The 17,338-nt window shown below is 41.2% G+C and overlaps 1 protein-coding gene across 1 annotated transcript in view; it reads left to right on the forward strand.

Annotated features, from left to right (window-relative positions):
* Window positions 1–590: 590 nt before the first annotated feature.
* Window positions 591–17,338, forward strand: part of EEIG2 (EEIG family member 2) — a 48,540-nt gene continuing 31,792 nt past the window's right edge. Inside the window, exon 1 of the mRNA XM_037498152.2 lies at window positions 591–817. Coding sequence (XP_037354049.1) covers window positions 681–817 — 137 coding nt within the window. The 5' untranslated portion in view covers window positions 591–680. The remainder of the gene's footprint in view (window positions 818–17,338) is intronic.

The following is a 17,338-nucleotide window of genomic DNA, read 5'->3' on the forward strand; positions in this document are numbered from 1 at the left end:
ACATCACGGGAAGGGGAGGGGGGAGGCAGGCGGAGCGAAAACTGAAAGAAAGGCCGGGAGGAAGCTGCGAAAGGAAGCTCGTCTCCGCTCGGGTTGGTCTTTTTGTAAGCTCGGGGAGGCGCGACGCCCCAACTGCCGTCGTGGGTGGGTGTTTTCGGAGAAGCGCCCGCCCGTCCTGAATCTCCTCGCCGCCCCCCTCCCCGCGCCCCACAACCCCACAGCCCCACAGCCCCTCAGCCCCTCAGCCCCTCAGCCCCTCAGCCCCTCAGCCCCACACGCCTCGCTTCCGCCCCGCGGTGCGCTGCCGGCCGCGGCCGCTGGGGGCGCCCCTGAGGCGCGGCGCTGCCCGAGCCGCTCTCCGGCGCGGAGACGGGCGGCGGCGGCGGAGCGCGCGCACCGGGAGGCGCCCCCCGCCAGGCGAGCTGCCGCGCGACCGCTCCCCGCGGGCGGGCGGGCTCCGCGCCGCGGCCGCCGCCGCTCCCTGGCCCGAGCTGCCGCGAGAGGCGGCGGCGGCGGCCCCGGCCGGCCCGCGGCGCCCCCCGGCCGTGCCCCCGCGTGGCGCGCGCGGCCCCCGCCATGGGGCGGGGCGGGCCCGGGGCCCGGCGGAGCTGAAGCGGCGGCGGCCCGCGCGCCCCTCGGGGCCGCCCCCGCGCGCGGCTCGCCGGCGCCTGCCTCTCACGATGATGAAGAAGAAGAAGTTTAAGTTTAAGGTGGACTTCGAGCTCGAGGAGCTCTCCTCGGTGCCCGTCGTGAACGGGGTGCTCTTCTGCAAGATGCGGCTGCTGGACGGCGGCAGCTTCACCGCCGAGTCCCCCAGGTAACCCGCCCCGCGCCCCCCGCGCCCCCCGCTCCGGCGCGGCCACCCCCCACCCCCCGGCGGCGGCTCGTGAGCTCGGCAGCGTCTCGGGCTTTTTTTTTTTTTAATATGATTGTACACATTTTATTTCATTTTTTAAGGTTGATTTATTTATACAAGAACTGGGGTACAGACCAGAGATGCGAGGGGTGAGGGGACCCACCAGAGACAGAGTGGGGAGCAGACAGGAGGAATGACTGAAATGCACTGCTGAGGGGAGCAGCGGGCGAGACAGGAGAGGTCTGCCGCGCCGTGTGGGTAGCTCCTTGGTCGGCCGGGACTTGAACCCGCGGTGCAGAGGCTGGGGACAGCCTCACAGCGCTGCGCTCAACCCACCGCCAGCGGCCCCAGCATCTCGGTCTTGACCCATTTGCTCCTGGAGGGCGGCCAGCCTCGTGAGCGCCTTTCTCCAGGGCCCGAGCTGAAGTCAGGCAGGAATTTATTGATCTGCACAAAGTGCTGCGCAAATGGGTTCATTTCTGTTGGGCTTGGCTCCTGCCCTCCCGGTTCCAGATGGTTCCTGGGAGCTGCTCTTTGCTCCTAAATTGTCTAGGAATGGGAACCTCCGCCAGTGGCAGCCGAGGTGTCTGATTTCTCTTAAGACGGTTCCATGTTTGCGAAAGGCAAAGTGGAACTTGAGCTATTGTTGAAACAAAAACAGAATAACCCAAACTGCAGAGTTGTCAGAGAACTCCCGCTACACAGAAGCCTGTGCTTGTCAAAATTGCTTCTCCCTTGTGGGTTGCTCGGGAGCCCGGGCAATTAGGATGTGTCTGGGGTAGGCCTGGGCTTGACTGCAGTCGACTGATTCCCTGGCAGATGGGGCAGCAGTTGACGCCTCACTAGAGAGCTGCGTCCCCAGTTAGGCCAACACTGATATTCCCCGTCTGGAAGTGGCCACTAATGGGTCTCGGCGTGGAGGACTTAAAACCAGAAGCAGGGCCCAGCCAGGCCCAGCTCTCATTTTGTTTGTTTTTTGTTTTTGTTTTTATTTTATTTTATATAATTCTTAACATCATTTTTCATTTTTGCACAATGTATACATTTTCATTGAACCCCTGGGCACACTCAGGGCGAGTCGTTGGCTGGTGAGGACTGGTAGGGTTCCTTGAAATTCGGAGCTGTTTGAGGGTGAACAGATTTACTCTAGGGTAAGTGTTCCTTAAAAAAATAGAAATAAAATATTTTAAAATGAATTTGAAAGTGCTGAGAACAGGGGAGAAAGTTGATAGTTACTGCTTATTTTGCCTAAATTTGCTGTCCATAGACTTTATTTCTACGCTAAAATATATTCTGATTTCTATTTCCTTTGATCTGTCATCCCTGTAAATGTAAATGAAATCGTGTCAGTGGGTTGTGGAATGGGCGCCAGAGAATTTTCCACGGTCGCAATATTGAAAGGCCTGGAAACCAGAAAATAGAACTATCTAGTTGGCAAAATCAATGGATGTTGAAGCACTATTGAATCTAAAAATTAAATGGTTGGCCTAGGATAGTTTTTAAAATTCGATTGTGTTGACAAAAAGCCACATCTTCTGTAGATATCCAGCTAATTAATTTATACTACCATCATTTTTAATGCATGTGTAAGAGAAAAATGTAACTTACAATGGTGCAACAAATGCTGTACTTGCTTCTTAGGGTGTTGAAAAGCCAAAGCCAGTTCTTGAATGTCTTGTAGGTGCAAGTGACAGAGTCTTACCGTTTTGCTGCAGGGTGCCACCCACCCACTCCTGGCAGCTTGACCAGCTCTTTGGGCCAGTGGTGACACCTGGTGGTTAGGGCACTTCCCTGCTGCCCCTGTGGTCCGTCAGGTTACCAGTTATCTGGTGTGGCACAGTCATTTATACAGAAAATAGTACAGGTTGGTCTCTTTAAATATGTTTTTTTTAACTCTTACAGCAAGCCTGTCAGGCAGGGGTTCCCATTTTATAGATGAACAAACTGATACCTAACTTTCTCGAGATCCCTACATCTAGTAAGTGAAATGCCAAGGTTTTGGTATAGGCTGCCTCATTTCAAACATACCAATGCAGGATGAAGGAGAAAACTGTGTGTGATGCTAAATAAGGAGTTTCTTAATGGTTTTAATTGGAAAGGAGAACACAGAGTATACAGGGTTAAGCTTACCCTTTCTCTTCCAACTGAAATTTGACTTTAATCAAGGCCGGTAACATTAAGAATAGTGTTCCATATAGCCAAGCAGACAAACAAAAAAACACCTCACATAGCCTGGAGGGAAATGATTCATAATATGGAGCCTCTGCCTTTGAAGTTAAATACAGGTGGCTGGTATAAGGCTAAGAACAAGGGTTTGAAATAAGCCATATGGGAACCTAAATCCTAGCTCCACCTTGGTAAATCTGGGTGGGTTACTTAGCCTCCCAAAGCTTCCATCTGTAAAATAGAAGCAATCACTGGCATATGGAATTGTTGTGAGGACTTCCTCAGATGATGTACCTAAAACATGATGGGACCCAGTTGACATTTAAAGAGAAGACAAGGAGTTTGTGCAAGAGGGTTTGTTTCCTTTAGCTGTTATATGTAATTCCTTTAATCTGACAACTATGAAAGTGTTGATTTGAGAAAGACACTCATTTTTCAAGATAAGAGCCTGAAATACTTAAGTACTTGAACAATTGAAAAAGTACATCAATTTTAATTCTTGGATGTCAGTCTAAGCAGTACAAGTCTAATTAAATGCTAGGTTTTAATTTTTTAAAGGTCACTTTGTCTAGTTCTTATAAGTCAAATATAGTTAACACTCTAACACTTCTCTCTAAAATTAAGAAAAAGGCTTAAAATAGTAGGCTGTAAGTCTACATTAAGTAATATTTTATTAGAGAAAATACATTTTATTAGAGAAAAACCTTAGAGGTACATAGCAAATTAGAAATAAATTTGCTTTAGTTTTTAGTGCCCCAAACTAAAGATGCCGATCATTCATTGTTCACTAAATATTAATTAAGAATGTACTGGATTTGTAGCTGACTACCCAGGGCTATGAGAAGTACAACATGAAGCCCTATAGGGTTTTATCTCTACTTCATGAAATTAGATCATAGATGTATAATTGCTTGACAGTAGGAGGAGAGAGTTGATTCAGTGCCTAATCAATCAGTCAGACAATATGTGAATGTTGTTGAAATTCTGAGAGAAAACTTATTTACAACTGCAGCAGTTACTGAAAATCATATTAGACTTAGGCTTGAGGGTGTTGAGAGGATGAATTTGCATGACAAGAAAATGAGGTGGGGGACAGATAGGTAAGTCTGCAGTAAAAGTTGGTGATGGATCAGGAGAGTTGACAGTGAACAGAAGCAAAAAATAAATGTTTCTGAATGCTTTTATAAAGAGTTTGTTTTCCACTGCTCATAGGATAAAATTCAATGTAAGATGATTGTGGTAGGTTGTAATAGGATGAAAGTGGTATTTAAGCTAGCGGTTAATGCTTTTTGGATTCAGGTGGGGATAGATGAGATTTGGGGAGACAAATTAGGAGGCTATTAAAATAACCCATGCAGTATCTAATAAGAACTTGAACTCAGAGGTTTCTCACGTGACTGATGAAATCATAATACTATCACAAATGTCTTTGTGTCATGGCAGAAGTTAAGAAGTCAAGAAGAATATTTTGTTTTGCTGAGAGTAACAGAGTATGTGGTAGGAGAGGGTAGCAGGAGGTAAGTCATATGCTTAACATACTATGCTGAGGTGACAGTAAGCATGGTGAGCAGTTGTAGACATACTTATTGTGGATTTCTTAGATTTCAGTCTTTTCTGAATAAACCTGCTTACAGAACTTTTCATCTAGAATTTCCTTAAGCAGTTTTGCCTTTTAAAGGTTATAGTGGAAATTAATTTTAGAAGGATTCAATTTCTCCTGGAAAGGTTATCCAATGAAGAGGTTAGAAAAAAACAGAAACTAAAAGGTATTTATTTGTAATAAATGTTGCTTAAATGACTGGGATAAAAGTCAGACTTGACATACCATAGTCATAAAAAATTTAGAAGATACATTATATGATTATAGTGATCTAATAAACAATTATTATCTAATAATACATTCATGAAGGCCTTTCAAAAGAAACAGAATATTGCATCTTTAAATTTTTTCAGAGCACTCTTCTCTTGTAATATCATTTAAATGGCTCTTGAGGGTAATTAAGACTGTTAAAACGGGTTTCATTCCTGGTCTGCTTTAATAAAAGAGTAGAAAGAATATTTTCAGTACTTTTTCGGATACCCAAGTTTGCGTTACTTTGGCCATCTTTTTTAATGCTCATAGCTAAATACTTTTGTATGTTTCACTTGAACTTGTGTTAAAAAAACATGTGAATTCAGGGAGTGTCCAGGAAGCTAAAGAGTACATCTGTGTATTGGATCATTTACTTTGTAAACAAGTTGAAGGGATTTCTTTTCTTTGGCCAAAGTACATCTTCATGTTTTCAAGATTTTAATTCACTGCACATTGTGTACTTTTTATTAGTAACTTTTTCCCTTATTGCAAAAATGTGGAAAACTTAGACAATAGAAAAACAAAAAGAACAAAAATTGCATATAAATAAACCTATAAGAGATAATCACTATTAATAATATTTTGCTGTATAACCTTGGAGTCTGTGTACACACACACACACACACACACACACACACCCCTATCACACATATATCCTATCATTACACACACTTGTCACATTTTTTTAAACAAAATTGAATTATACTGTATTTATTTTTTTTACTTATTGTAGCTTCATTAAATACTCAATTACAAAATTATTTTTGTTAAATGTATACCATTCCATTGTATAGATTTCCATGGTTTTATTGAACCAAATCCCTTTTTGTAATAGCCTTCCCTCTTTGCTTTCTTTTTGCTAATACTTTCATAAACACACTGCAGTGAACAACCTTATGCCAAATTTTTTATACATTTGTCATCGTTTATTTAGAATTAACACTTAGAAATGGAATTATTGCGTCAAAGGGCATGCAGATTTTTAAGATTTTTTCGTAGTCAACATACCGTTCATTGCATTAAATTGATGATATAAAATGAAAAAAATCACTAAGTAGCAACTATAAAAAGTAAGTGTTACTAGAAAATGCTGGTTGACTGTATATCATTGAATTCTTACCGTGACCAGAAATAGGGTCATCAATTCCATTATTATAATATTTTTATAATTTTTTTTAAGATTTATTTATTTATACAAGAGCTGGGGTACAGGCCAAAGGTGTGAAGGGTGAGAGGATTCACCAGAGACAGAGTGGGGAACAGAACAGCTAGATCTACTGAAATACACTCCTGAGGTGAGCAGCGGGTAAGACAGGAGAGGTCTGCTGCCCCGTGTGGGTAGCTTCCTGGCCCGGGATTGAACTCGTGGTGCAGTGGCTGTGGATAGCTTCATAGGCTGTGTCTTAACCCCTTGCGCCACCAGGGAGGCCCAAGAATGCATGTATTTGAAGAAAAGATTTATTGTAGCTTTGGCAAGGATGACAAATACAGAGATCCCTGTTTTAAATATATGGGGAAGTCGTATTGGGAAGTATATTCTGTTTTGTGTACACAGCTTATAAAGAATTAATGTTTATTTGGGATTCAGCCTTTGAGAGACATTATCAAATAGAGAGATCCAGGGGAGTATATTGAGGTTCTGAGGATTCTTGAATTATGTTAACAATCGAGGTCTGGAGTGGGTCTCAAGATGTCTTTGGGTTAAAAAATGAACTTGTATATATCTATGTTTTACATTGGTGCTTTCATTTAATTCTTACTAAGTCCCTTTTCTAGTGATGTTGCCTCCTGTTGGGTTAGGATATACATCAGGTGCTGTACCACATATGTTAAAAAAAAAACTGGCTTAAATGAAATAGTTTATTTATCTTTCATATAAAATCCAAGCTGATGTGGTGGCTCTCTTCTGTCATGTTGTCAAGGGCTTTGACTCTCATTTCTCAGTTATGCCAGATTATAGTTCTCATCTTCAGAGACTAAACTGGCTCGCCCCACATCCCAATTCCAGCCTGTATGATGAAGGAAAGGGGAAGGGTTGTCTCTTGCTCATAGACTAACCAGAACTTAAGCACACGGCCATACCCAGCCCCAAGGAAGGTTAAGAAATAACGTCTTTCTTGGGTGTCCGTATGACCCACAAAGGTTCTCTAATGATAAAGAGAAGGAAAGGACAGATGTCAGGGGACAAACTAGCCTCTGCCATACCTCTTTATTAGAAAGAAGAATTTTGATTCTCAGAAAAGGAACATCATTTGTTCAATGTCACACATCAATTAAAAAACACCAGATAAGGGCCTTCCTGGTGGCACAGGTGGTTGAGTGCCGCACTGTGAAGCTGTCCGCAGCCTCTGCAGCGCAGGTTCAATCCCGGCTGGCCGGGGAGGGTCCCACATGGCGTAGCAGACCTCTTCCGTCTCGCCTGCTGCTCCCCTCAGCAGTGTATTTCTTCAGTCTGCCTGTTCTGTTCCCTACTCTGTCTCTGGTGAATCCTCTCACCCTCCTGCACTTCTGGCCTGTACCCCAGCTCTTGTATAAATAAATAAATCTTCAAAAAAAAAAAAAAAAAACACCTGAAAGACTACCCCATAAAGAGGGAATAGACTTAGGTTGAATGCACCGGTGGGATATGTTAAAGAAGGCATGTTTCTATTCATATAACATTAAGAACAATAACCTCTAACATTTAGAAGAACACAATAGTGAATAGGTTGACTCAGTGCCTTGTCTGTTTATCAAGAGTGTTATCTGTCTCTAGAAGGACAGGTGACCTAGATGATTCTTAAGACCCTTTCTAGCCCAAGATTTTGTAATCAAGATTTGTTTTATTTCCTAATACTGTTCTTCCTCAACCTTCCATTTTAGCCAAGACTAATAAACTTAAATTAGCAAAATGTGTGTGCATTTTTGTCTTTTTGACCCCCTCTCCTCTTCCCACATTTCCTTCTTTTAGTGGATTCAAATTCCAACCTTTTCTTCAAGATCTAGGTCAAATGTCTCCTCAGCTTTATGCTCATAACCTGCCCCAGCCTACAATCCACCCACTACTTCCCTCTAACACTGATTACACACACCGTTCTTAATATATGTTGGTTATTTATTGAATGAATGAAATGTTTTTTCAATGTACCACTTTGATTTCCCTTCCCACTCATTTCCTATAGTACTTGAATCTGCCAGTCATCTCATCCAATTTTTTCTTTTAATTACTTTTATGAAAAATTCCTATGCAATGTGAAGTTCATAGTAGTAAAAATAAATATGAGAAAAGGAAGAGGAAATGTTTAACTGGTGTTTTATGCGGATCAGGGTCATGGGGGAGGCCTATGGTGATGGGTCTAAGGAGAGGGTCAGAGGAAGTATCACAGAGGAGAATTTCTTAGCAAGGTTTTGGAAAAAGTCTAACTGGAGAAGGACATAGAACGATTAAAAGAACAGTGTACACACTGGCAGCTTGAGATGTGTGTGCATATAGAAGTATATTGCCCCTGCCACACAAGGAGGAGAGAGTGGTCATTCCAAAGAGTCTGGACTTTGAGACTGTACGGTCTAAAAAATCAAAAGGAGACTCATGCAAAGTTAATAGGTTGGCTTAGGGCTGAAATTAAGAGAAATCTCATCTGACAGCCGTAGTTTCTCACTAGCAACCAAGAAAGGTGGAATAAGAGACATGGATAATGACAAAATCAGAAAAGTTTCTACAAGGACTAGGAGAGAATGCTGACTAGTGGTAACCTATAAAGAGCCAACTACAATTTAAAACATGAATTTTAGTGATAGCAAGTTGCATGTTTATGCATTTTCTCTAACAGCTTTATAGGTTTGAGATAGGAGGAAATGGATGGTAGGATTGATTCAAGTTGAGAAGTTTGTAGATAAATGGACAGGCTAAAGCAGCAAAGGAAGAAAGAGTGCTGAAAAGAAAACTATTTAAAGAATCAGTCATGTGATCCATACTTCATAAGGAGAGAAATTAGGCCAGGAAGATAAATCATAAACTATAGACTGGTTAGAAGATGGAGGCCTCCATGACTGTAAAGGAAGGTGCATATGGAAGGAATGAGTCTTGATGGAGTTAGTAGCAAATTTGATTGGTTTGTTATGTGCTCAGAAAGTTGGACATTAAAATTTGAGATTCCTTCAGGTTAGCAGTCTGGAGAGTTAGCAAAATACAGGATGTGGGTGTTACCATAGTGGTGTGCAGATAGGTAGAGGACAAAGAATTTTGGGTCTAGGCTGTTACATTATTTACATGGGGTTAAAATAGCCAGTATGATTGCAGGTGTTACAGTGAAGAAAAAAATCAAAAGTCATTTGTGACATTAACTAGCAAGGGATGACATAGCCAGATAGTGTGTGCCTCTGGCTTTTAAACCTCAAACTTGAAAATAGAAGTTACAGCTTACAAGTGGTGTTGAGGCATTAATAAAATGCTAACACTATCTCTTGAAGAAGATGGGAGTGGAAGAAAGCACTATGTACCCTACAGGGCCTCAACAATAGTGTCCTCATGCCAGGTGTGGGTTAGACAATGGGTAGGATAGTAAGTGAAGAGGTTGAGACTGTACATTTGTTTAACCCCTGGAACCAGGGTTTCAGGTGATATGGTAGAATGGGTTGGGAAAGAGTTTAGCAACAGGAGAATGAATCATAGTGAAGACTGAAACAATAGGACAAAGCAGATTAGGGATTTAAGGAAAATGGATGACCAGGACTTGCATTTTAGTCTTTTCATATGCATTACAGGGTAAGTGGTGTACATAAAACTGAATGATCTTAAGATTTCCAATATGCATATAAAATAATTTTGTGTTCTGTGACTTAGGTAATACAAGTTTCTTCACTACTTACGGGAGTACGAAATGAGGTCATGTTAGGTCTTTTTCTGCCTAGGAGACCTTGCTTCCTGTGTGTGTGTGTGTGTGTGTGTGTGTGTTTCTCACTCACACTGGCACACAAACATAATCTTCGTCCTCACCAATCTTTCTATTCTCATTTCCTAGAACAAAATATTCTCCTGTTCAGTGCCGATCTGTATCTTTTATCCCATCTCACTTCCCACTTCATTGCTTTCTATGCAATTCTGATCCAAACTTTATGAAAAAATAATCTATATTTGCTCTCTCTTTAGCATTCTTCCTCTCCCCTCAACAGCATATTTTTTGACTTCCACCCAGTAGTTTCAACAGAAACTGTACTTGCTGACATCATCAGCCTTCCCTCATTGCCATATCTAGCCAATATTTCCTCATTTGCACCTTTGTGCTCTGTTTAAAATTCTGTGATAATTACCTTTGCTTGAAGCCACTCTCTTAAATCCATGAACTTTATTCTCCACTTTTACCTCTCACTTTCCTATTCCTTGCCATGAATTCTCTGAGGGAAATTCTGCCTAACACCCTCTTTTTTTTTTTTTTTTTTTTTTTTTTAGTAGACTTTCTTCTTAGGCTCTATTTTCTCTAAAAAAATATTTTCTCCCATTTGGTAGGATGCATTTTCATTTTGTAGCTAGTTCCATTTACTTAGCTTTTTAATATTATGTAGTGTCATTTTTATTTTTGTTTTATAATTGCCTTTGCTTTTGGTTTCAATTCTAAAAAAAAAAAAAAAAATCCTCTCCAATACTGACACCAACGACCTTTATTACCTATATTTTCTTCTAAGAGTTTTATGGTTTCAGATTTTATGTTCAAATTTAATACATTTCAAGTTTATTTTTGTATAAGGTGTAAGATAGTAGTCCAATTTAAGTGTTTTGCATGTGGCTGTCCAATAGTGAACTTGAGAGAAAAGTTTCATTGGAGTCAGGGGAGCAAAAACCCAAGATTCAGGGGCCTGGGGGCGGGGTGAGCAGGTAATCAAGCAACAGAAGCAATTAATGTAATTTCTCTTTTGGGAAGTTTGCTGATGAAGAAAAAGAAAAGTAGAATTAGGCAAGGGCAGAAAACAAGAACAAGTAACAATTTTATGTATTTTTAAGATAGAGACTTGATTATTATAGGTTGGGATAGAGAAATAATGTGAGAGAAAATAGGGACACAGATATTAAAAACAAACCCCATGATTGAAAGTTTGTTTTTCTGTTATCTTTAAAAAAATTTTCTCTCCCGAAACCTGTTCTGGTTTCAGAAGAAATTCTCAGACTTTTCCTAATGAAATGCTATTTCCAAGTATTGTGGCTTAGAAACCAGCTTATATCCAAGATTTATCTTAATGAAATGAGGAATAGATATAATATTGAGTTTGGAATTTATGTGTTTGTTTCATTTCATTTTAGAGAGTCATCACTAGCATACCATCAGAATAAACTCATTTTCTTTCTTGTTAAAATTTTATGTATTTCCTTGTTCACAGAGGCAAGCACATTTCAATAGCAACTTCTGGGAATTCTCTGGTGCTAATGTCTGAAGTTATTAAGACTTTATTTTCTATAATTACCTTATTGAGGCAAGTTCAGGATTCCATACATTATTTTTAAAAATATCCTTTTTAATATCTTTTATATTTAGAAATATCTTTGCATACCTCGCAGACGTGAAGATTTCCCCAATTTTGGTCATTCCTTGTTATTAGGGAATGACTTCCAGAAAGCTCAAATGAATAATCTACATTGGACAGCCCTGTGGGCCTCACTGTTTCCTCTGTGTACAAGGCAGAGACAGTTTTAGAAATAACAGCACCAGGAACGTAGTTAGAAAAGATTGTTCATAGTCCTTGCAAAAGAAGATAATTAGTTCCAGAATTTTGTTTGTAAGCCAGATTAGGAAAGAACCTTATATAAGCAACCATAAATTACCTTTACAATTTCTGTTAATAGAACAACTCAATCATTACTTTAGTAATACAGATAATAAGCATTTATAATTAGATACAATTGAAAGCTGTAAACTTGCATTATACTCATTAAGTATCAGCGTTTTTGAAGCAACCAGGAACTCAGTGATAACTGTAATGTCAGCACTTGGCCATTCCTAATTTGAGAAACTATAAATTAATGCCAGCCAATAGCAAATAAGTAATACAGTGTGATGCATAAACCTGAAGTCTACATTGGCAGATCACACTGTCCAGAACATCAGAGCACGTATGCTCAATAACATCCTTCCATGTATAGCTCTCTTGTCACCTGGCCCTTTCACCACCACCCAGATCTCGTTCAGTCTCTTCCCCAGGACTCCCTTCAAAGTAGAGCCAACTAAGACTGTTACCGTGCCTTTGATTTTTTTTTTTTTTTATAGAGGCATGTTATTTATTTATTTATTTGTTTGTTCTGTTTATACATGCACTGGGTACAGTCAGAAGTGCGGGAGGGTGAGAGAATTCACCAGAGCCAGAGCGGGGAGCAGAGCAGGCAGAAGGACTGAAGGACACTGCTGAGGGGAGCAGCGGGCAGCAGGAGAGGTCTGCGCGCCATGTGGGACCCTCCTCCGGTGGCCAGGGAGCAGCCGGGGATCGAACCGGCGCCGCAGAGGCCGCGGGCATCTTCGCAACCCAGCGCTCAACTGCTGCGCCACCGGGGAGGCCCTACCGTGCCTTTGATTTTAATTTATTTCACTTGCACGAGTTTTTCCTCATAATTGTATCATTATTATTATTTTAAAGGATAACCAAGGCAATCAGAGTAGATAGAGCCCTCACGGTACAGTTTGTAATACTCTGTGCTATTTTGTCACATTCCAACTGTGTCACTGACTCATCCTACTCTCAGTCTCAAGAATGTAACCATTCTGCTTCTTTCTCTTCCTTATCTGTGTCCCCAAGTAGATCTTGATGACCTGAGCTTTGGAATCCACTGCTTAATAACCCTGTATGTGAAAATTTCCTCGGGTGCGATAACATTCCCTATCGATAATTATACTTGTAAAAATACCAAATAGGAATACTTTCATAACACCCTGAAAAACTTCACAAAAATCCTATTTTTCTTGTTCTCTGTATCTTTCATTTGTAAGGTGATGTCAAATGTGCATATAAAATGTGCCCTGGAGTTACAGGAACAAGAGAACAGTTTTACCCAGGGACTGGGGAAATGTATCATAGAAAAAGCTTTTGGTTGAACTCTTGATTCCTAACACTTTGTGGTTTCCACAGTGCTTTGTACTTAAATATTACATCATTTACATGTAACGAGTACCATTTACATGCTGAGATGCATTTGCCTCTCCGACCTCTCCTTTTGAGTGCTAGCTACATGTTTATATCTATTTGCCTACTGAATAGTACCAAGTGAGGAATCCTGAGGCTCCTCAACCTCAAAATGTCTAAAACTGGACTATCATTTCGCTCACTGTGTAATACCATCAGCAGAGTAAATGAAAATCTTGCATTAATTTTTTCAAGTGAGGGGGAGTACTGTCCATCCAACTTCTCAAGCCAAAAACACCTCTGGAGTATGAGGGGTTCACTTGTTATTAGCATTGAAATTAAAAGTCACAACTTTATAGATCTATTTTGTCATTGGAGTCTTAAAATATTTTTGCCTCAGTTTCCCAAAGATTTATTTCCTTAGAAATCTGTATCTTCTATAAAATGGAAATTTTTGTTGATGTTGAAGAAATTTTTCTACTCCTAAATTTAATGATTATGTCTCTCTGGATGGCAAATATAGTTGGACTTAGAACTACTTATATCCTTGATGACAACAACTTTTTACATTTATTATTGAGAGTCACTATAAGCCAGGTACTATTCCAGACACCAGGTGTGATATTCACTTGGTTTCCCAAAATTCCCATGAAGTATAGGTACTGTTACCAGTACCTGTACTTCTCCTGTTGCATGGAGAAGGAATAGGGAAAAAACAGAGAGGTTGGGGGCTGTGTCCAGCATGACAGCAGGGAAGTCACAGAGGCACGATTTGAACCCAAGCTGACTGGCTCTGGACGCAGACTGATTCTCCATACAGTAATATAGTGTAGCAAAACAGCTTGTATTCCTCATAATGGGTTTTCATCACTATTTTTTAATAGTTAAAATTACCTTGAATTGCCAAGACATGGCATAATTTTAAATATGTGCCTAGAATATACGTATGAAAGCAATTATAGCATATATGTAATCTAGTTAGCTGGTATTGTAACTAGTCACCAAAAAATAGGTCCGTAATTTTCATTTTATTTTATAGCACTTTTATCTTTTAAAGACTTTTTAGATTTTTCTTTCTCTTTTGAAGCATAAACAATTACCACAGCACCATTTATCTTCCAAATCCTCTGCTGATTTCACAATCAACAACATTATCATTTTATCTTAGAAATAGTTGGCTTTCCACAGTACCAGCACAAATCATATTCTGTTGCTTTGTTTCTTGAAAGTAGTTAAGCAACTATAAAACTCATAGGAAATTAATGACTCACATAACGGAAAGCATTTACTAATGTGACTTTCGTCCCAGTTGCCAAGTAGTCTGAGCTTGTTTCCATGGCAACCCATCAGTATAACAAACTGTCACGAACTAGCTTTGCCGTTTTTCTGTTTGTTTGTGTAGTTTGGACAGCTTTCTGACAGCTGTGTGTATGTGCGTGTGTATGCATGTGTGCGTGTGTGTGTGCACTTTAAATATTATCACCAAAGAACATTCTGTAGAATTGCCTTGGGCACACAAATATTATTTTTATTTAGAGAACTTGCTTAATCTTTGAGGACTGTTATTTTTATATTTACAAAGCTGAAACATTATTTAAATCAACATTTCTGTTTGACTTCCTACCAAAAAAGTACATCATCAACAATTTTTAAGCTTATCATATAAAAAAAATTCATGTGTAATATTGGTTCATTTCATACATGTGTAATTATAGGAGACTCTGCCAAAGACAAAGCAAGGAAAAAGGATGTTAGGACCTAGAATCTTGTCCTGGGGGTGGGTGATGGGAAAAGTTAACTCAACCAGATCTTGCCAGCCCCTCCTCGGGTGGCAGTGCCTGTAAGGTAGGGAATAGTGGACAGTAAGTATTCAGAAAATGAAGGCAGACCAGGTCCTACAGGACACCAGGCTTTCTCCTAAAAGCTGACTTAGGGAAGAATTCCTAGAGGATATAATGACTAAATTGAATGAGTTAGAATTAAACTGGTGAATGTGGGAAGTTGAAGAGGGGAGTATATAACAGGGAAGAGAAAGAACAAAAAGGAGCATTTATGTCGTAAACAAAGATATGCAAATGAGAAATAGTGTGAAGTAAATGGGGAACAAGCTGCATGAGACACAGATGGTCAAGGTAGGAGACTAAACACAGGCAGGCGCCTAATCATGGAGATGACATGTTAAGGTAGTTGGACCTCGTCCTCCAAGACATGGAGAAGCAGTGGAGGACTTTATCAAATTTACATTTAAAAAAAAAAAATGGGGTACAGGTCAGATGTGCGGGAGGTGAGAGAATTCACCAGAGACAGAGTGGGGAACAGAACAGGCAGACTGAGTGAAACACACTGCTGAGGGGAGCAGTGGGCGAACAGGAGAGGTCTGCTGCGCCATGTGGGATTCTCGCTGGCCAGCCAGGATCAAACCCGCGCTACAGAGGCTGCAGACAGCTTCACAGTGCTGCGCTCAACCGCCTGTGCCACCAGGGGAGACCCTCAAATTTACGTTTTAGAAGGAACCCTCGGGTAGCAACGAGGAAGGTAGATTTAAGCAAGCACCATTTAGAAAGCTGTTGCTGAGTTTCAGGGAAGAACTGATGAGGAACTGAGTTAGGTAGTGGTGCTAGACACAGGAAAGGCTGATTTAAGAATGTTGTTGAGTAACATAGGCAAGAAATGGTAGCAGGACTGTTTAAATGTTGACAGTCAGTCAACAATATTCATTGAGAGTTTCCTGTGGTTGGGAGTGTATTGTCTAGAGTGTCATTTCTGGGATTCATCTACAATAAGTCAAGTCCACAGACAGCAGATGTGTTGCCAGAGGCATGGACAGATAACTCACACCAAGTCCCCAGGTAGATCCCTAGGTGGGCAGAACTGCAGTAGAATAGAACTGAAGTGCAGTCACAGCCTCCTTCCAGATCCATAGTCTGGTTTAAGATTGACAGGTGTGCCTCCCACCGGGCAGGCAGGCAGGCACTACTAGACCACAGTAGAGTGGGACCAGAGCCAACGTACGAGGCTACTTCAGGGTATGCAGCCAAGTCAATAGTCAACAGGCTGAGTGCCAGGGGTGCCAAGTGGCTTGTCTTTTCTTGGTTCCTGGGCAGTGAGGACTACCTCTGGGACCATGTTTGAGCAGGTAAGAGCCAGGTCATAGGGCTATTCAGGTCCACAGCCAGTGGCCTTGTGCCTGGGGCATACATGGATGTAGTTCTTGCAGATCTTTTAGTGGATGGGGCTAGAGCCAAGTGTACAGGAGTCAGGCTGCTTCCAGATCAGCAACCAGAACTAGAGTAGGTCTTGACTATGGGCCTGGTAGCAGCCATATGGCCCAGTTCCAGCCCTGCTTGACCACAATCCCCAAGTCAATTCCATCAGTCCAGAGACCTGGCAAGAGAAGGTCTTCACCTGCCAAAACCAGTCTGTAGTCTAGGGAAGGTCTCTGCTTTTTCAAATGCACATATATCATGCAAGACTGCACAGATCACCAAGAATTACATAAACATGATACCACTAAAGAAAACTCGATCCAGACTGAATCAAGACTATGGAAACAGACTATGGATCCTGTACTAACTGAGGTGCAGACCTGCCTTCTCAAGGCAGCCCTCTTCAGTCCTGGATTCTACCAGCTTGTTATGACCTCCTATTGAGAACCCAAGACTCCCCATAAAGCCACTTTTGTCTCTGTATGTCTGTCAGATATTTGTTTCTGTGGAGAATGAAGCCTGGGGACCTCTTATTCCACTATCTTGCTCTATAGGATAATTTCAAATGAGGGGGACAGGACTCTGGGATTCTAGAAGCACCTACCGCTATGTGAATAGCATTTGAATTCTGCAGATTCTTTTATTTGGCAATAAGTCCCAGGCTCTATCTAGTAGGATTTAGTTCTTCTGCATATAACAAAGTCAAAAATAAGCATTTTAAATAATAAGGTTTTAAAAGTTTAGAGGGAGACCATCCAGGGCCACATGGTTATTGGGACCCATCTTCCTGGTCAGTGTGTCACCACATGCTTTTCCTCAGAGCGGGCTTGTGGTCCAGGTCAGGTGATAGTTTTCAAGCAGACAAAGAAGGGTAAAAAGACATCATGTCAACTATCTATTTTCCACTGTGCCTTCCAGAAGTCACACCTTATAGCCTCCATTTATATATTACTGACTTATATTATAACACACTCCCAGTTGCATGGGAGAGTGAGAAAATGCTGTTTTTTAACTGGATAGATTGCCATTGTGAATAAAATCAGTGTTCTGTTTTTAAGGAAGAAAGGAGACTGGATAAGCAACTGGCAGGCTTTGTCATATGTGACTTAGACACACTAGTTTAGCTAACTAGTCAGTGGGTAGCCACCATGCTGGTAGGTCTCATAATAGGTGAAG

Source organism: Talpa occidentalis, unplaced genomic scaffold (genome assembly GCF_014898055.3).
Source record: "Talpa occidentalis isolate TD23 unplaced genomic scaffold, MPIMG_talOcc4v2.1 talOcc4.9, whole genome shotgun sequence".
NCBI classification, from domain to species: Eukaryota; Metazoa; Chordata; class Mammalia; order Eulipotyphla; family Talpidae; genus Talpa; species Talpa occidentalis.